This window comes from Puntigrus tetrazona, chromosome 6 (genome assembly GCF_018831695.1).
Source record: "Puntigrus tetrazona isolate hp1 chromosome 6, ASM1883169v1, whole genome shotgun sequence".
Taxonomy (NCBI): domain Eukaryota; kingdom Metazoa; phylum Chordata; class Actinopteri; order Cypriniformes; family Cyprinidae; genus Puntigrus; species Puntigrus tetrazona.
In genome coordinates, this window is record NC_056704.1 from 25,955,618 (window position 1) to 25,978,117 (window position 22,500).

The following is a 22,500-nucleotide window of genomic DNA, read 5'->3' on the forward strand; positions in this document are numbered from 1 at the left end:
TTATATAGTTAATGTAGCCAGTCATTTGCATATTTCATACATACAGTAAATCAGCCTGCTGTGTACAGTACGGTACGGTGAGCAGTGAAGTTTGATTTGAGTCCAATCTTCAGCAGTTTCAGCAACACAACAGCTGCTCGTGTGTGAATTAGACTTTGACTGGAAGCCATAAACAGTCATATTAGCTCAGTGAGCCGTTGCTGTTGGACAGGCTGCAGGCCTGAGCGCTGAGCGCATTACTATGGCAACCCCGACCGACACCGACCTTTCATACATCATGATTCAGGCTGAAGAATTAGGTCATACTTTCACAACGTGATCGACAAGATACAATTTCAGTTTCATAACGGTCCTAATAGTTTCACTTATAAATGTGAAAACGAAGGGTTTTCTAACAATTAAACAGTTTAAGCAATCCTTTTCTCCTTTATGTGTGAATATTAAAATATTAAGATATTTTGTAAATTTCCTACTTATCACAAATTAAAGTTTTTATATATTATATATATTATATGTTATATTATATATTACATTTTATATATATTTTATATATTATATATTTTTTATATATATATATATGTGTGTGTGTGTGTGTGTGTGTGTAAACACACACTCAATAATTGTCACACAGAAAAGGAAGAAAGCCTTTAGCTTAAAAAAAAAAAAAAAAAAAAAAAAAAAAAAAAAGTAAATTCTATAAAAGGACACGTAGAAATGTGCCTGTGTTCACAGCTGGTCAGTTATAATCTTCACCTCTGTTCTCTGTGTCACACACACAGACACAGACACACAGACACACACACACACACACACACGCTTTTTTAGAATTACACTGCAAGCTCTTCAGTTCGAACTAAATTACAATATAAACGGTGACAACATAAACAAGAACAATAATTCTATTAAGTTAAACACAAATAAAATGATTATTTCCTGAGGTTATACATTCAACATTAAATTCTTATTAAAGCATCATGCTTTCCTGATCAACAATCGCATTACTCCGAATAAAACCGTTTATCTCCGAGTCATTTATAATCACGATCATAAATGAAAAACAGAGCTCATCTACTGCGAGATGAACTGAAATGACCCCACCAACTTCCCTTAGTTTGACTGTTAATTCACATTTCATGCTTTGAGAGTTTATTTCCTAGTAGGCTAGTCTTCCCGCCAGCGCTGGTTTTAACGGGTGGCGCTACAGAAGGTTTGAGGATGAAGATCATATGATGGGCAGAGAGAAGCAGGGCTTTCAGCTGCATGGCCGGAGGATCGTGACGGTCTCCATCTGCTTGATGAGACCGAGACGTGGGAATGGGACGACTTCGCTCTCTTTAACAAATTATTCTGAGCTGAAAGCAAGTCTTAACGATGCTTTAGATCTCGGTTAAGCACTAAAGATCCTTGCTCAGTTTTCATTATATTTTTTATAGTTAACAGTTACATTTTTGACTTTTATACCAATACATTTATGCTCGTCTACAAAACTACATGCATCTGAGCAATCAGTGATGAAGCCAAGTTAGCTTGTCTTTTGATGTATTGATGTCGCAGTGTGTGTGTGTGTGTGTGTGTGAGAAGGTCTGATTGTGTTCAGATCATGACCTCATTAAAGACAGGAGACATCTCTGCTAACAACAACAGATGGACTTGGCATCGAGTTCTCTTGCTTGGACCTGCCTCCCATCATGCACCAGTGCTTATGCGCTGGTGCTAAAACACCATTAAACTCACATTCCGTCTAGGGAGAGATTTGTAATTTAGTTTTGTGTCGCCACTCCTGGCAGTGTTTGCGTTTGTTCAGCTCTGAAGTACACAGATGACATCTAATTAAACAACAGGCCGTGTGAGGCGCGACAGAGGTGAAGGAGAGGATTTAACTGCTCAAAAGAAACTAGCACGCTAAGACACCGACAAGCACCGTTTATAATTAAGCCAACGATTTAACACTACTGTGCAAAATTTGGGGGCGATTATGTTTTAGTTTAAAAATGAAGACTTTTATCCATCGAGGGTGCATTAGATATAGACGAGGCTACAAAAAATAACATTTTAAATACATGCAAAGCTTGCAAGCAACCACTTTTTTCAACGTTAATAATGGTATAATACTATCTAAAAAAATCTAATAAAATAAACCTAAACAAACGTTTACACAAAACACACACACACACACACACAAACTAAAAAAAGAAATAATTCCACAAAAAAAGAAAATAATATGATATCTGCAAATGCTAAAGAAAATAAAATCTTATTAAAATTTGCATCAAATGTTTTAAATTTAAAAGTGACTATTAAAGTAACTTATGACATTAATCAATCAGACAAATTAAATTAATGAGAAGACATATTTCTTGAGCAGTAAATCTGAATATTAGAATGCTTTCTGAAGGATCAGGTGATACTCAAACAATGATGCGGCTGAAAATTCAGTTTTGCATATACTAAAACTAAATTATAAAACGAAAAAAATATTTCACAATATTTTCACTTTATTTGGGATCAAATAAATGCAGCTTTGGTGAGCTGAAGAGACTAAATCATTCATAACACAAAAAATATTACCCTAATATTATTAGGTTTATTGTAAAGCGTTTTCATTTTGCGTGCAAGCTATGTACATTTAACATTTAACATTTACATTTAAATATCAGGCACATCTCTTTTGTGAGAATATGATTTCACACAAACATGCTTTTCTTACATTGCCAGGGTATTTATGAGCTGTGAAATGCACGCACTATTCCAAAAATAACTAAATTAATCAAATTAATTGATTTTTGTCTATTATTTTTACGGTTAATCTAATTTTAAGCCATTTTCATGCATATCAGTGCAGAAATGTATGCATTTAAAAGGAATTAAATTCAGCCAGACTGTGAACATGACTCATCCAATCAGATTGCAGGGGCGAAGCTATACATTATGCATATTAGAATTTCTCCTTCCACGGCGTTACACCATCAGTGATGAGAATAAGTAATAAGACTAGGCTTAAAATATGACTACATTCCACATGGAGCACGAGTATGAGAGTGTAAATGTATAGTAAGATGTGAAGCGTGCGTGCGTGTGTGTGTGTGTGTGTGTGTGTGTGTGCGTGTGTGTGGACACTCACTAGGCAGCAGAGTCGTTGAGTTGATATTCTCTGGATCGGGCAAAACATCCCTGAACCCCGCTGTCGGCCCACAGTCTGCGGATCACATTGGCCAGATCATCAGTTAAGATGCCCTGCTCCTCCGCTGCTGCAGATAGAGCAAACAGCTGTCGTGCATCGTCCTGCGCGCACACACACACACACACACACACACACAGATGTGCTGAGCAAGGAATAAAACACTGCTGAAAGACTGTAAATGGAAGCAAACTTTGCTTTAGAGCAATTACAGATTGCCCTGAGCAGGGATTTACTGCAAAACGACCCGTCTCCGAACATATTAACCATAGCATATTTGTAACAGCATTACTAAGTTAAAACAACCAAGGAATTTATTGTGAATCATTTACCGATGCACAGAATCTCTCTATCAATCATAGACTGTATGCAGAACATTTGACCTGAAGATCAGAAAAGTGGAGTTGCAAGAGTGCGTGGGACTCTCTGAATTATTTACAGAAAGCCAGCATGACCTACATACTCGTCCCAGACGTTACAGGAGGTCTTACCACTCGGGCGGTCTCTCCGTAGTCGATCTTGAGGTTGCTCATGGCTTTAATGATGGCCATTATTGACTGGATGGTGTTGCTGTAGACCACGGCTCTGTACTGCTTACACTCGTCTTCTGAGTAGCCGTCTTCATGGATGATTCTGAACACGGGGTGAAATGTAATAAATAAATTATACTGACCTGAAAGAACAGCGGAGAATGGTAAATCAAATCAAATAAACCCAAACGAATGTTTACACAAACTAAAAAAATTGAAATTTAATTCAACAAAAAAAAAAAAACACTAAAAGAAAAAAGAAAATAATATATCTGCATATGCTAAAGAAAATAAAATCTTATTAAAATTTGCATCAAATGTTTTAAATTAAAAGCAACTATTATGACACATTAACCAATCAGACTAATTAAAAAAAATATATTACAATCACATAAGTTTGAGGCAAATATGGGAAGCAAAAAAAATTAGACTATAAAACAATTGTTGCTACAACTAATACTGTAGCCTGTGTTTATTTTACAAAAAACTGATATCGCCATCATATCAACACATTCCATATTCACCAGCGTCAGCAGATTCCTTCTCTGCCTATAACGGAGTCAGCAAATATAAAATAGACCAGTTGGGCTTTATTGACAATATTTTTAAATATAATTTTACCACAATGATTAAAATGCATTTGATATTTTTGAAAAAAAAAAAAAAAAAAATATATATATATATATATATATATATATATATATATATATATATATATATATATATATATATATATATATATATATATATATATATTTTTTTTTTTTATTTATTTTTTTTTTTTTAAAAAAGAGAGGATGCTCAGGCTAATGGATCTTAAAAGCCTTGATAAAATAAATCTGAATCTTCTTGCGCCTGGTAAATGCTGAATTAAAGGAGTGAGACACATGACACCTGCAGGAGTATAAAGCAGCAGGATCTGCAGTGTTTCAAACTCCCGTCTGCTGCTGTTAACACTTATTGTCATTGTAACGCTGTCTCTGATTAAACCTGCGAGCAAAACTGTGCTGTCCTCATGATATATGGATCGAGATACCCTCGCTTCCAGTCACATGGAAGTGATAAAACTATAAGGCTTTCATTATCTCTTCTTTGTGCATATGACTTCTACTTACACCGAAAGATATATATAGTACAATAAAAACATTTATAGCCAAGAATAAACGAGCACACCTTTCATCCAACAGCTTCATTTATCTTACAAAACAGAGACCTGATTGCATATTATGCAGACCATTATATATAGCCTTTTTCTCCTTTTACATAGTCAAGTTATTGCAATGGAAACAAGCAAACTGGATTTTTTAAAAATGCATTCAACATTAAGAAAAATTGATTATATATGGATATAAAAAATTATTTTTCACACCACAGACACAGTCCAATTTTTATTTGTCAACTACTCATTATTCAGCAAGTGTGAATTAAATTAATCATCATAAATTGAAATTTGTGTTATAAAGATTAGCTTTTTAACTTAAAAAATATGGAAAATACAATAAAAAATTAATCGAGCAGTCAGCATATTAGAACGATTTCTGAAGAATCACGTGACACTGACGAATGCAGTAATGAAGCTGAAAATTCAGCTTTTGTATTCAATTTATTAAGTCATTTTAGCACGCAATAATATTTTACAGCATTACAATGCAGCCTTGGTGAGCATCAGACTTTCAACAAATATAAAAAATTAAGAAAGATCTTAGTAACCAAACATGAACTAAAAATGAACAACTGTGTTTTCTTTAACCAACATTAACAAATAGTGTAATAAATGCCCTGCTTGTGTTAATGCATTAATTGCATCTAAGCTGTTATCAGTTTACAATAATCTAATGAAATGCAAAATTGTTGTTACTACGCGGACACTGAGGGCTCAGAGATTTAACGAGTGGGCTGCGTGCTCGCGTTATAATCTCGTTTACTAAATCATATCAAAATTAAAAACAAGAAAGCATGCCAAATACCGAAAACGGCATTAAACGGGGCCCTGCTTTATATTAGGCGGCTTTAATTACAGCGTGCTTGTAATTACATCTGTTATTACATTATAATTACACTGTTGATCCATCCCTTACACCTTAACCCGCTCTTAAACCTACTCGCGCACGCAACCGAAACCTGTCCCACCTCGATAGCAGGAAAGGTACATGATAAGTGCATTTCACGCAAGTACAAAGTACCACGACATATAAGTGTGACCTCAAACGGCTCTATTAAACATCGCCGCATAATTCGGTATGTTTTCAAAGTAAGGGTTTAGAAGTGAAGCGCGCATGCACACATGCAGAGACGGATGGCGTCCGTTAATCATGAACAGGATGAGGGCATCTGAAGTAAAGGAAGCGGCTCAGCATCACGGAGTCTGCACGGAGGCGGAAATCTGACTCCATCACGGAAATGAAACTCATAACAGCAGCTAGAGACGCTTTCGGTTAACTCCTGTTTCACTCACACATGATGTCATTTGCGCAAAGAGCTGCGGCTGCAAATAAATACGTGACAGATGAAGCACGGCTTTATTACTGAATATAAATAGTGTGCACGCGCTTGTATCTCGGCAGCTGCTAGGAGCTCATTTACTGTCGATGCGTGCGATTCGTCAGAGTTAAAGCAGCAGTTTCAGGGGAGCGCGGAGCCTGACGCTGTCTTTCTGAAACCACAGGCTTGTTTGAATGGAAGATGAAGAGGAAGCATGAATATGATGCTTAAAAAGTGTGTGGTGGATACTCTGTGTTGATCTTACCATTTCATCTCACACGCACAAACTCAAAGACCTTCACAACAACCTGCTCAAATTCAAGTCTGGTTTAACTCGTGACACTTCTCAAAGTAATAATAATAATAACGATTACAACGGAAAAAATAATAAAGATAAAATAATAAATAAATTCTTAAACTTTCATTTGTTTACATAAAATTCAATTAGACTGATTACCACTATTTTCACAATATATTTGTTATAAAGAATATTTAATTTTATTTGCATTAAATAAACAGTTTGATTGCGAATGCTCTATGAATTCCACTGATTAGGCATGCTTTTATTTTGTAAAATCTAGTTAAACCATTAAAAGTTGAATATACAGAAAAAAGCACTTTACAAGGTATAAACACTAATCGTCATTTTTGCTGCATAAAAACATTTTCCTTATTTCCTTTGGATTTAAAAAAAAAAAAAAAAAAAAATTATAGGGCCCTAATTAAATATATAAAAATTAAAATATATTTTTATGCCATAAAATAAATTTCTCTTTACATAAAAAAAAGAAATCCAAATAAATAATCCAAAAAATCTAATAAATCAAATAAAAATTATAACAAATTAAATTGAAGTTTAATTTAACTGATTGACATTTTTTTTTTTTTTTTTTTTTTTTTTTTTTTTTACTATTTAGAAATTTAACAGAGCCCTAATAAATAAAATAAACAAACATTTTCTTAAAGGTTTCTACTTACTTCATTTGTTTCACAATGGTGCTTTTCCCTGATTCACCCGCACCTGAAGAGAGACGAAAGGACTGTCAATCAAACAGACAAATCGATCAAGCAGTCAAAGTAAAAACACACATATATATATATATATATATATATATATATATATATATATATATATATATTTGAAATAAAATCTGTATAACAGAGTCTATAAACTAGGCATTTTTACTCTGCAGCTCCTAGAACTTATTTCAGTGCATAGCAGCATTTGGTTTACAGCACCTTCTCATCCACTTGAACTCATAGCATCGGCACAGAATACATTCATGAGCCCTTATACGCCTCACAGTACACGACATACAGTCCTGAGTACAGATGAGAGTGTGCGATACATCACACGTGAAGTACGGAGGACTCCTGAAGATGATTTTAGACTAATACTGCTCACTAAAGCCGTGCCAAAACATCTGCCCGGGCCGATATTTCTTATTTCCGCTGCACAGAAGCCTGATGTTCTGAGAGAAGGCTCACAAGTTCAGCCATGTATACGGAAAGGCTCTGGGAACGGTTCGGATTATTCCTGCGTAACGTAACAAGCTCTGTCTGTCAAAGCGGTTGAAGCGCAGCTCTGAAAGCACGTCCGGTCCAGCTCTGAGCGGAGAGAAGGGGGTCGTTCAATTACGGAGATCCCGAGGGACGCTCAGGGAGACCAACAACTACATCAAAAGTTGTTGAAGAGTAAAGGAGTACGGGATGTTTTGGTCGCATTGACACCAGCCGCAGAATCGCCGTGCCTATTCATGATTGCCGTTTCAGTCTTTGCATTAATATCTGTACCGATTTCTTCGCACATGTTTCGACGTAGCAGGAGACCGAAATGCAGCCACGGCATCTGCGCAGGAGAGCCGTCAGCAGCCCCTACAGCGGCGTCTCCTCGGCCATCTGCTGAAGCATTAAAACATCTACCTCTCTGCCGCGCGGTGCCACGCACCAATTACTAACTCGTGCTTTCATCTTTTAACAAGCATCCGAAGAGGTCTGGCTTGTATTCAAACCACAAAAAATGTCATAGAAAAATTTCTAAAAAGAGAAAAAGTAAACTGCCGACCTTCGCGCTTTATTGGAAGTGCGCAAAAAAAAAAAAAAAAAAAAATACAATATTTAACAACTGATAACCAAATACCGCTTTAAAAGTAGTATGTACTTTCAGTTAATAGTGGAAAATAAAATTAAATATATTTGTTAACTGATAAGTGAAAAAAAAAAAAAAAAAGTATAACTGTATAATTAAATATAACTGATAATTAAATGCCACTTTAATAGAAGAACGTATTTTTTGTAAATACGCGGGGGGGAAAAAAAAGAAAAATGATTTTTTCTTAAGAAAAAAATCATAAAAATTATAAATGACAACCTGCTATCAAAAACCATATTCTTGAGGAAGTGATTAATTACAATAAATATAAACATAACATTATTTTTTAAACAAGTGTAAGCTTGTATGAATGATCGACTTTCCGGTCCTCGTCTGGATTAATAATTTACTTTTATTGTTACCTTTGACCTCCTGCAGTATTATGACTGTGCTACATTATTGTCTGTTGTACTTTGCGAAGAAAAAAAAAAAAAAAAAAAACGCAGAGACCCGAGAGACGAGACTTCCAAGAGACACACTTACACAGCGTCCCCTTGAGCGCCACTGCTGTATCCAGAGCTCAGGGGACACACCATTACACCAACTCCACCACGCTACCACAACACTTACTAATGGAGAAATGAGGAAAAAGCGCCAATAATTGATCCTTATGAGACCTGAAGAATAACACCCAAACTGTTTATGCACAAACCCCGGCACGCTACAGAGGGTAAAACGGTGTAATTGGAGACAAAGGGAGGGTTTTAATACACACCGGACTCATAAACCCAACTAGCACTTTTGGAGCTCGTTCATTTAAGAGATTAAGTTGTGCGTAAGATCAGGTGGCGCGTTAATACGATATATAATTAAACGAGTACCAAAAAAAAAAAAACACCATAAACAGGTCATTTACAACAGACGCTTTATAATTACTAGTGTTTGCAAGCATCGGTGTTAATATTGCTCAGACTCCGGGTTGGGATTATTATGCATAATTCACCACACGTCGAATGATATTAACCTAAAAACATGAAAACGAAAATAAAAGCGAGAGGAGCAAAGGAGATGCTCGATTCCGAGGCCCTCTCATCTAACAAAAGCCTCTGTGTGTGTTTCGGCTGGCAGAGAGGATAGGCCGCCTCTGTTTGCTATCATTTGGGCAAACATCAATGCATCTGAATGAGACCCTCACTGGCCTCATGGCAATTAGTAAGCGGAGGAGAACACGGTGTCCTCATTCACAGAGAGAAATGAAACTCGCAGGAATCCGTTTAAACACACTTGCACGGTATACCGACAAAACCCTCATCATCTTGTAATGCCGAGACGTGCGACAACGGCACGGATAAAACACCGAATTATCTGGAAAACTGCGTGTTCTTTTAAGAGGAATGGTTCACGATATCACCCAAGAGGAGATTGTTTCTTCTCGGGAACGTATCTGAGAAATGCAGCATTGCGTCTCTTGCTCACTAAGTAAATGGGTGCCGTCAAAAAGAGAGTCCAAACAGCCGGTAAAGACACACCACTTCAGTCCATCAATGTCTTGTGAAGCTGCATGTTTTTTAAGAAACCAATCCATCCTAAAAGATGTTTTAAACTTCAAACCGTTACGAGTCCTGTTTGTAACATCGTCTGGTCTGAATTGGGAGAGAAATATGCACAGATCAAGTATTTTAAAAAATGTATTAATTAAAAAAAAAAAAAAAAAAAAAAAAAAAAAAAAAAAAAAAAAAAAGTTTAATATGACGGAGGAACAGGAGGGATTTTTCACCTCTCAAGATGTTAATTGATGGACTGGACGGGTTGGATCGTTGTGACTCTCATTCTGACGGCACCCATTCACTGCAGAGCAAGTTAATGCAATGCTGCATTTCTCCAAATCTGTTGTGATGAAGCAAACTAGTTCAAACGATTAAAATCGAATACAAAAATACATAAAATTATTTGTTTACATGCGTGCGCGTGTTGTGTTAATTTTGGACTTGATTCATCTTTAATATTTAGCAAATTTTCCCGTATAAGTGTGATATAGTAGAACTCCGCTTCCTTCATGACAAAATTTTTTATTTTTTTTTAATTTGGGGTGAACTGTTTACAAAACCATTCTCGTGGAAATTGCACAAAAACAACGGAATGAGACTCAGTGAGACTCGTGTGCTTAACACTAGAAGCGCCACGGGGTGAATTTGACCAATGAGCTCAAAGACCTAGCGGTTATCAGCTGAATAATTAAAAACAAAATGAGTGAAAGGAATTGATTTACGGATAGAAGGTATAAGAGGTATAGGAAGCATTAAATACTACCAGACTCGGAATCAGAGACCATGATGTAGGCAAATGAATACACTTTTTTTTTTATAGTTGTTCTCTTATACAAATTATAAATGATATAACTAAATAAATTAATAATTCATTAGGAGGAGCTGAGCATTCATCGCATGAGGCATTATGGTGAATAATTATTGCTTCTTGTGCTATTGTCAATACGCTAATTTGAATCATTTTAATTACATAAGTTCTATTAAGTAACATATTAAGACTATATCAATTAATGACATTATATTATAATATTACACCACCCAAGTATGCAGTTCCTTCTTTTTAATTCTCATCGTCAATGCAGGCTTGTTTAGCTTATTTATTTGCCATTAAGTGTAGCTGGCATCAAAAAAAAAGCAAAAAAAAAAAAAAAGTCTTGAACAAAGCAACAGGACAAAAATATAGTTGAGGACTAGATATAATAATTTCTTGACTCTAGACACTTGTTTGTGAAGATAGTAGCATAATACAGTGAAATAATGATATTTTGTCATATAAAAATAGCTGTTCTGTGCGTTGGTAAAATTTTGTCCAGTTTTAGAGTTAAACAAGTACTGCTCTCCAAGGCCAGGTTATTGATTCAGAAAAAAGTAGAGTAGGAGCCATCGGTAGTTGGTCCTGATGGGAATGTGTGGCCACAAAATCCACAAAATCTGACACCGTAATACTTTTAGCTATTCATTTCGGTTTCCATTTACTGTGCTCTAACACTGTACTTTTACACTGCTGTTATAACAAAAGTTTGACCCATGTTCGGTACGAACAATACATCAAACCCTAATAGACATTCTGTGTGCTAACACCGAGATGAACACCAGAGAGAGAGAGCACTCGATGAATGAAGCTGATGAAAGACGGGTCAAGTGAGCGCTGATGTGCCACTGATTTGTTTTGTAATGGAAAAATGACTTAAGGAAATTAAAGAGGCAGAGAAAGACATAAGAAAAAAAACACAGGACAGCTGACAAAGAGGAACATGAAGGGCATACAGGACAAAGAGGACGAAAAGTGGACCGTATATGATCCACGTTGACTGGTATTTTAATAGAAATAAATATGTTTGTCATATACAATTTTATCAATGTATATAAACATTAAATTACACTATGAAACGATTAAATAGTATAAATAAACTTAAACGGGACTTTTAGCACGTTTCACACAATGACATGAAGGATTACATCTCGGCATGAATAGAATATAAAATAGACATTCTGAACTTGGATAGATGGGTGGTGACATTCATTAGTGTCCTATATACTGTATACACACACACACACACACACACACACACACACACACACAGACACACACAGACACACACAGACACACACAGACCTTACGGTCCAGTTCCTCCCATTGTAGCTCAACTTTGACATGTATATACTGGCATCAAAATTTGAATTATTATTGCTGGTCTTTCATGATAATGTGAAGTAACTTTAACTATTTGCACCAAAAATTTTCTTCCAAAAGCACACTTTTGGAGGGCAGTGTATAGTAGATTTAGGTTTTTTTCAGATTACCTAATCTAAATGAGGCCTTTTATAATTTTTTCTTAAATACCAAGTAATTATCAAATATTCTGATACACAACATAATATAAAACATATGTTTACCTTTGTTTCACAAGCATGAATCAACGATGGACGTCTCTTTGTTCCCTCCACCTCTCAAAGTAAATAAAGAGCACAAGTGTCACCTTTTATGCTGCGATCCATAAAAACTAGCCTCTCTCTGGCTTTTCTCTCCAGCCCGGGAGGAAACACTAACTCGTACAGGATGCACTGACGAGAGTAATTGCCTTTCATGTTGGCATCATAAGTATCATCAGCTTTCGGGCAGACTTATAGTTATGGAACGGCTATAGCTCAGGTCAGGACTAATGGCCTCGTCCACGTAACTCCAGTAAGATTAATCCCTGTGCTAAATCGTAGGCTTCAACTTAGCTTGAGCTGAACCGAAGCAAATCCATCAACACAGGCCTGGTTTTCAGAGGCAGAACAAAAACAAACATTCGGCTGATAATAAATAACGAGAAAACGAATCATTTAAAATGAGTCTATAAACTGCTTAATTAAGAGAAATATTACAGATGTTTTGAGAGAAGCCTCTTCTGCTCTCTAAGCCTGTGCGTCTTCGCTCAAAAATACAGGAGAAATTGTATAATATCGTAAAATATTAATGCAATTTCACAATTTTCTACCGTTTTATCATATACTAAAATGTAACTCATCCCTGTGAACATTACTCCAGTCTTCAGTGTCAAAAGATATGCTCAAAATTATTTCTTATTGTCAGTGTTAAAAATTGTGACGCGTTTCAAAAACAGCATTTACTTAATATACAAACTTCCTGTAACACTAAAAATGCCTTTATTGCCACTTCTGATCAATTTAATCCATCCGTGTAAAATAAAACTATTAAATTCTAAAACATTCAATGCGATTCATATTATTATTACTTTACTATTATTTTATGGTTTATTAAATCACTTGATTGTTACATGCCAAATATTTAAAATTACGCATGTATGCATATGCATATATTTGTATTATCGTAAATCTACTGTACTGTAAATGAGATCTATAAATTAGTGGTGTTGAACGATTATTCATAACTGATGAAGTTATGTTAGTTGTTAGTTCCTGTTAGTCCACAGTGCATTAACTAATGTTAAACAACTAGAGATTTTAATAACGCACTCGTAAATGTTGATTAGCTAAACTAAGATTAATACGTGCCCTTAGAAATGTTGTTCATTCTCAGTTACACATATATTACCTAAACAAAATAGTTTGACAGCACTACTGTAAATACATGTAAAATACTCAAAGCCGATTTTCAATGCACGCTGATTTAAACGCGTCCTCGCTCTCCTCCGTGTTCGTAGGTGACTCTGTTGTTTCTGATGGAGGAAGTTCGGTCGTCCCTGTGGAGCGCGACAGTAATGAAGTCTGCAGGGCTCGAGGAGAGCTGGGAATCCTAATCAGATAACTTAAATCACGCCTGAGGGAAAGCTTAATTACAACTGCTGCTCTTGTTTTCTAACTCTCAATGAGACTTTCCTTCGCTCCTAATTCTTTTAGTCCAGCATTAAGGCTGTCGGGGCTCTCGGCACCTCCTCTCGCTCTCCCGGGCCCCCGGCGCTCTCTTCACGCACTTGTTTTTCGCTCCTTTGATCGCTTTTTGTACTGTAGAGAAAAGTCAGTCAGAAATCTCAGCAGACAACTTCACCTGTCTCCTGAGGCTCCGCTCTCCCTCTTCATCTTCTTTACCATCCCATTACATTTTCCTAATGCAGATTTGTTGTTTCCCGATTATTAAATTATAGCTTTTGCATGCAGAAACCACACACACACACACACACACACACACACACACAGCTGCTTCAAGAAAAAAGCTATCTTCTAATAGCACTGCCTTCGTCTGTGAATTTCATCCTACAGTAATTAAATACATATTTATAAATCATACAGATATATGGTATTGGTTTGTTATAGTAAGGGAGCATTCATACAGAATGCCATTTTCTTAAATAAATTCATTCTTTGCAACGATTAATCGCAATTTAAATCGCATCCAAAATAAGCGTTTCTTTACATAATATATATTGGTGTTTGTCGTATATTTATTTTGTGTACATAAAAACACATGTATAGTATATATTTTGAAATATTTTGAAAATAAGCATCAGGTGTAACTGAATAGTGATGATGCTGAAAATTCTGTATTGTAGCAAAGGAATAAATTACACACAATGTAAAAAAATATATATTTGAACTGTAAAAAATAAACATGGAAAAATACGTTAACAGTAAGTGCCTGTATTGATTATAAAGTAAATAAAACAACGCCAATAACAATTTAGTCAAAAAACTGAAAAAAGATATTCACAGAATTTTATGCGTGACACGTTTGAAAGTATTTTGCTTTATATATAAAAAAAAAAAATAAAAAAATTCTAAAAGTCTGCCTGAAAAGTATGTTAAAAGGTACAACAAAACAGATTTTAATAGAATTGTTGAATTTACTGCTGAAATATTCTTGTTTGTAAATTACAGTTACTGCAAAATTTACATGTTTTGGAAGTTTATATTTTTTCCGTTTATATTTTTTACAAATGTATTCTGAAAACCACATCTAACATTTTTTTTAAAACGCAGAATTCTTTTTTACAGTATACTTTATCAAAAAAAAAAAAAAAAAAATTACTTTAAAAAATTAGATTTTATTAAAAAATTAGATTTTAGTTTTTATAATATTACAGTTTTTTCTGCATTTTTTTGTCAAATGAGCATAGCTTTGCAAGCACGAGAGTTTTGTGCACCTTTTCGAAGAAACACTTCCTTAAACTCCAACATATGCATATTCATGTCTTAAAAGTTCAAAAGGTTCTGCAGAACAGGAATGATCCCGAGGGCAGTTAGTCGAGTGCTTCCCGCCCTCATGCAATGCAGATCGGGTTTCTGCTCCGAGTGAAAGCGATTACTGCAACAAAACACGCATATTCAAGATTCATACCGAACGTCCAAGTCATTTGTGCTCCCACGACACATTTCCAAAGCTCACAGCCCAAGAACCATCCCTCGAAGCGGCTCGAACAAGCATTTTACAAACACCAGCAGCACACTGAAGAACACGTGCATCATTTCTGATACAAGCGATTAAAACACTGTTTAGAGAAATCGATTCTTAGCACCAAGTGTTTCCCTGCGTTACAATGAACAGACTAGATGCATGTGTGTGTTTCCTCCAGCGCTACGAGGCATTTATAATACCACCAGCAATATAAAGGTCAGAAGCTCCACTTCTGTTTCCTATTATAAAAACACATAGATCTTCTAGAACGCTGATGACTAAGAAGCTTTGCGTCTCCAGTTCTATTATTCATCCAAATACAATGGCAGCTTCCTCTTTGTGTGGCTGATTCAGACAGACAGCTCCCAACTGTCTCATGCTCCTGTCGCTGCCGTGGAGGAAGTGAGCAGAAAATGGCAAACCAGAGCTGGCAGTAAAGGTCTGCATGGGCATTAAAATCCAGCCTGAAACCAGACCCTACGCACCGACTCGACCCACGGCGACCGGTGCCGTCACATTTCCAAAAACTGAAGCGAAAAAGTCGTGCCATGGGGATCGGGCCTTACTTTTAGAGCCAATCAGAAAGCCTCAGTGCATTTGTTGGCCGAATGGCTGAAATCCGACACATTATTTGTTTTATTTGTATATTACACGGCTAAACAGCAAGTTATGAATAAAACATTAACCTGAATAAGACCAGACAAGTTGAGTCAGGGTCTCAGCTGTAGATGTATACAGATCTATCTACATTTTTACAAATGCTAGACATTAAGTAGGAAGTTAGTAGATGTGTTTATCCAGAGCAGTGTTATTTTAAGATTACTTGTAAACTATTATGGTTTTTTATTATTAATATTAGGGTAAAAAAATTATATTTTTGAATTATTATTAAAATTGTAAAAATTTTAAAAAGAATTGTAAAGGTTTTTAGCTTAATTTTAAATAATTTTGTTATGTGTTATTTGTGTTTTTATATTACTATTAGTCTGTTATTTATCATATTTTGGCGGTACCGTTTTTGTGCATTTTTTTTAATGTTCAACTAAAGCAACTTATTTTGGTTTTATTATATTTATTAGTATTATTGCTAATTATATAAAAAAAACACTTGAATTAGCTTTAAATTTTGCTTTAAGCAATTTGTGTTTTCATTTTTATGTAAATATTACCATCTAGGCTGTTCATTTAGTTCAGATTTATTTTATTTTTTTATTTCTACATTTCCGGTTACCTTATTCTTTCACTTATTTATGTAACTCATTTCAGTTATCCAATATTCAAACTTTTCTTTAAACCTTTTATTCCAGATTTATTTCAATAATCCAAAAAAATGCTTATCCAAAACAGCAATACCCGCTTCCTTTGGTCACTGTTTATTTTGGTCCTTTACCCAACAATATCCAGTAAAGTTAACCATATGAGCCTTTTGTAACCTTGTAAAGACAAAGCTACCTGTTCACTCACCGCTTCCAGTAGCTATGCGTGGAAACGCGTTAATTAAATTTGAATTGCGTTATTTATATAGCTAGTATATAGGCCACCGTCCGCTGAAAATCCCATTCCATTCGAGCACTAATCCCAACCAAATCAGATTCACGACAGCACTAATCAAATATCCGATTCGTAACACTCCCGTGACTCCATCTGCACTTTACGCCGTACGCTCCGATAACGCGATGCATTTTGTTTGTCGTTCATAATACCCGCAGCTCGGCTCGGCGGCTAAACCCATCCACGTTCAAGCCTCAAGCGCACAGACCAAACCTGACCCGTCAGCGATTACATCCGGCATCAATTTTCCGACACAAAACCCCTCATTTCTACACATCCTCTTTTCTATCTGCGTGAAAGGGCCGACGGACTATTCTCGTCGTTCAAACGCTCTCTCTCTCGAGTTGCGCCACCGGGTACGGCGTGCGGAATGAATCCTGAAGTGGAACAAATGAAAGACAGGGAAAAAAGTGGGTCAGAAAGCCAGAGCGGCTCAGCGGATCCGCGTGCTGCACTGCAGTGGTGCAACTCCCACTTCCCCACAATCCAGAGCGCCAACCGAACGCCGTTCCGGTTTGAATCGTGCCGAGACGCGTTCGGACGGGCTTTTCCTTCATTTACGCGGCCGTCAGGCTCGATGGCTCGAGCTCGTGTTTGTTTAGACAAACAGATCGAGGCGATAAAGAAACCGCTCCTGTCGGGAAAAAAAAAAAAAAAAAAAACACCTCAAATTGTAATCACACGGCTAAACGAGAGACAGATTGGAGTTAATAAACGGGATAACCAAGGGCAGGGCTTAATCCTAATGGAAATGTTCAGCTGCGAGAGGATGTACCAGCACATGTAATGAGAACTAGAACTTCAACAGAACCATTGCTATTACACTCATTCATTTACTGCCTGTATTGTGAAGGATTCGTCAGCAAACGATATTGCAAGGTAGAAAAACGTAGATACTATTTTCTTTCCAACGATTGCCTAGAACGAAGGACAGTTAGAGTCAAATAGCGGCCTAAACGTCATTTGTGAAACCTTAAATATATCAACACAACAGTTACTGTTAATGCAACGTGTAATATAATAATATAATGACTATTGTAAAAATCATTTCATTACTTATGCGCATGCTTATTTTACATTTGCAATGGGATGCACGTCATTCGCCCAATTTTAAATCCGTTGCATTGCGTAATTGTGCGTAAGTGGCTAATTATGCCTAAATCGAAGAGCGCAGACACCGTAAATATTTCCAAGTCTTTTCATTCAACCGGAAACGGCATTTGCATCCATTTTCGACAATCGTGATGTGATGCACATTTCGTTTCCGGCTGGCTCCGTGAACCGGAAAACGGATTCATTCAACCGGAGGCTGTACCGTGTCCCATTTGACGTTCATAATGGGATATACATTATGAATATAAAATAGAAGGCGAATGCATGTCGACTTTAACGTTGGACGCATAACTGGTTTTCATTCGATAGGTTAAAGAAGAAATGGAAAATAATTCCTCCCCCAATCAAAAGTATGGTAATTATCCGTTTCTGGAGTCTTATTGGCATTAATAAAAATGTACTTAAGATGATGAAGAATAGACAATGCCATTAGGAATGCAAAATACTTAGCCTCCACATTTAAGTCTTTGATTTGCATAAATGAGTAAATGTGAGACTTTATTCAAACAAAATATAAAAGTAACAGTACATTTTGCCATCCTTTGACTGAACCAGAATTTACATCTTTGTATTAAATGTACTGTAAAATAAAGTGAATCCGACTTCAGTCTTACATAAATGCTGCATAACTACTAATATGTTACGATATAGCTAAATAGTTACATTTATCTAAATGCAAATAAAATAAATAAGTAGATGGCAACTTGTAAAAATGCAAGCCTCAAGCACAGTTAAATATAAGCTTTTAAACACGCTACATATAGAATTCAATTACCTGATTTTACGTGACCTTTTCAAAACTATTTACTAAAGTAATAAAATAAACCATTATAGCCAAAAACTGAGATTATGGCATATGGTCAAACAGCCATTTCAGAGCATCTGTGCGAGATGTGGCTGCACACCACGTTAGTGAAATGTCCTTTTCTTGTCTGCTCTTGCGAACGGGGCTAAAAACAGCAGCACACTATCACATCTCCCCGGGGGGGATCAGGCTAAAAACCCAGCATCTCTGATCTAGCGTGTTCCTCCGAGCACGGCTTACCCCCTAAACCCACACCAGCCATCAAATCCGTGACTCACCATTGTTACATTAAACCTGAATTGTGAATGTGTTCGAAAGAACGCAGCATTGGAGCGAATGTCTTTGCCAAGTCACAATAAAAAAAGTGAACAGTAGGTCATTGCGCACGCGTCCGGTCTTATTGTGCGCAAAATTAAATGTTTGTGTATATATAATCTTTCATCGGTTCTGAAATGATGTTCCTTTTCTGCTGACGTCACCTAAGCAAACCGATTTCCAACAAATAAAATCAATCCCTGTTTTACCGCTTATCCCGTTTCACATCACAACACAGAAAAAAAGAACTGGGAACGCCATTCTATGTTTAGAGCAGATAAATAAATGGAATTAAATTACACACAAAAAATTATGCAATCAATATTTTCAGAATACCTCTATTTATATTTAATTGATAATGTAATAGTCAATGTAACGTCAACAAGAAGGAAGTAGAATTAGAATTTAAATCTTGATTTATAAAATCATATCATCTATAGGAGCTGCTACTTGAAGTTAACGCGCTATATTTAGATTTATCTTCGTAAAGGAACGGTTTAACAAAAAATAACATTTGGTGACAATTCAGGCCATCTAAGATGCTAAAGAGTTCTCTTTTATTAGCATTACATTACATGTTCACAACAGCACTGCTCTCAAATTCAATTCCTGGAGGGCTACAGCTCCGCACCAAGCAAACACATCTCATGATCCAGATAATCAAGGTCTTCAGGTTTACTAGAAACTTCCAAGCAGGTGGGATTTGGAGCTGAACTCAGCAGAGCTGTGGCCCTCCAGGAATCGCTGCTCTACGGTCAATGGGTGCCGTCAGAAGTGAGGAAGCGTTTTTATAAACTCAAAAGCGGCGGTTTAGAGTTAAAATGTTGGATGGGTTTACTACAAACATGCACCTTTTCACTTAAAATGTTAACTGATGGACTGGAGTGGTGTGGATGTTTTTATCAGCTGTTTGGGCCCTCATTCTGACGGCACCCATTCACTACAGAAGACTTCACCACTTAAAAAGCCAAAATTCATGCTTAATTTCTTTAAATGTGCATTTTTCCGACTGTAAAGCAAGTCATTCTAGCACATGCTAGAATAATAGACTGTGAATGCAAAGTTTACAGTTTACATCGTTGACGTAAGGAGACTTGAAAGAGAAGTAAAAAAGCAGACCGTAACATTAGAAATGTGAAACCCATGCTAACATGTTCGGTTCTATTGCGGATTTGAAACCTCAACCTCACGCTACAATCTGACATAGACCACAATGGAAACGTTTGAGTTTAATAACAGCCTGGTTCAATATAATCTGCATGTTCTTTCAGAAACCACAGTGATCTTCCTGTTTATGCCAACAGGAAGCTGGTGCAAAGGTTTCTCTGCAAGGTATGAGCACACACGTGTGTGTGTGTGTGTGTGTGTGTGATCTACACATTTCATTACGAAAGCAGAACCGTCCATCACTCCCCGTTCAATCAGCGAATGCGAGTAATGACTCTCTGTTTCCACTTCTGAAATATGATCAGTTTAAACCAAGGTATTGCAGTTTAAACTGCAGCACTAAGAAAAAAAACGATTTCATACTGAACTGCACTGCAGACAGGCGCCGGCGTCTTTTTATTCTCCTTTTCCTTCTACTGTGTCTGCTACTTTCTCTCTCTCTCTCTCTCTCAATTAACCACAACATGAAATATTTCCACTGCAAGCATTTGTTGTTGCTCTGCAGTAGAGCAGAAAAAGAAGTTGCGTTTCCATCGGAGAGTCGCACTCGCACGTACGTTAAGCGCTAACGCCGCATGCGTGACACCGGCTGCCAATCAATGAAAAATTTACCATTCAGAAATACACCACCAACAGCCATGCCTCCAGTTCCAACAGGCTCATCAGGCCGAATTAAACTAAACGGATCACCGTGACGAGCACTGGCTAAACAAATTCAGCTATTCCCTTAATCATATCAAGACAAGTCCCATTAATTAAGGGCCAGATGGATAATCTCGGTGCACAAAGAGGATGTCGGTATCGAGAGAGAGAGAGCCGCTTCCGGCTGTTCTGGGTCTGTGGGGTATCGCGAAACAGATGCACAAAAGCTCGAGGGTGAAAAGAGGAGTGTCTTTAAATCTTTGCACTCACTGACGGAGGATGCCAGGAAGACTTAATATAACAAAAAAAAAAAATAAGAGTGTGAAACTAATGCGCTCCTTTCAAGTTCTCGTCAAGCCCTTCGGAGCATAGCTCGAGACAAAGCCTGATTCGATTTCACAATGAGGCATCCGTAGAAAATGGAGAACTGAGAATAGCGTTTCCTGCACAGGCATTATGTCAGTAGTATGAATTGAATATGATGGACAAAATCACTGAATGCGCCCTAGCATTGATTCCTTGCAAAACACACATACACGCATTTATATCTATATATATATATCTATATATATATATATATATATATATATATATATATATATATATATATATATATATATATATATATATATATATATATATATATATATATATATATATCTATATCTATATCTATATCTATATATCTATATCTATATATCTATATGTTGTTAGGCAATTAATCGAAACTATAGTTTGTGTTTATATATTGTGTACTGTGTATATTTATTCTATATAAATACACACTTGCATATGTGAAAAATGTTAAGCTTCTATATTTAATATATGATATAATTTTAATAAATATACTCATGCAAATAAATGTAAACATTTTGAAAATATATGCTGTGTTGAATTTTTGTTTTTAATATACACGCACATATGTAAACAATTTAATAGCGACGAATGATTTGACAGCACTAATATGTAGAAGAAAGTAAGTCACACAGGATTAGAATTACAGCTGGGTGACTAGATGATTTATTTTTGGGGAAACTATATGCAGCGTAACGATATATGTGGAACTGAAATCGTATATATAGGAACTCTTTAAAGGGATGGTTAAATCAACAACATTCAATTCTGACTTCTGTTCAACTGCAGAAACTCAAAGAGGTTTAGGACAATATGAGGAGGTGAACTATAACTTTAAGAATAATAGTGATTCCTTACCATTCCCACCCCTGCTGGAAAATTGGGAAGGCAGTTCTAGTCTGGAATGCCACGTAGAACAGAACGGGGTTGAGGAAGTGCAAGGAGGAAACGCAGTATGGCTCTGAATTTTCCCCTGAGGCAGGAAACCTATCGACACTCTGTCGTCTGCCCGTCTCTCTCGCTCTCTCTCAGATTAAAGAGCGTCTCTGTCTTTAAGAAGCAGCTACTGGCCACATGTGCTGAACAGCTGCCCCCGTAAACACCGGATTCAGCTGCTTTTCATTTGCTTATTCTTCCATTAAACCACCTTACATCATCTCCTCCGGCGAAAAAAAAAAAAAAAAAAAAAAAAAAAGCAGCAGGTCTGCAGCTATGGGGACTTTAGTACAGAACAGTGGTGTTGAAGAAAAAATTTAAGGGTGTAAAAGAATGGTGTGCTGGGGAGAAGAACGTGTGAATTCCTGTAGAGAGACATGCTATAACGCGAAAGAGCACGATTTCTAGAAAGAGACCAGAAACCCGACGA

The 22,500-nt window shown here is 36.4% G+C and overlaps 1 protein-coding gene across 1 annotated transcript in view; it reads right to left on the reverse strand.

Annotated features, from left to right (window-relative positions):
• The window catches only part of gnai2b (guanine nucleotide binding protein (G protein), alpha inhibiting activity polypeptide 2b), a 39,770-nt gene that overhangs the window by 5,122 nt on the left and 12,148 nt on the right, over positions 1-22,500 (reverse strand). The window contains exons 2-4 of the mRNA XM_043242951.1: positions 7,168-7,210; positions 3,670-3,811; positions 3,122-3,282 (exon numbers count right to left, since the gene is read on the reverse strand). Of these exons, the coding sequence (XP_043098886.1) occupies positions 3,122-3,282; positions 3,670-3,811; positions 7,168-7,210 (346 nt within the window). The remainder of the gene's footprint in view (positions 1-3,121; positions 3,283-3,669; positions 3,812-7,167; positions 7,211-22,500) is intronic.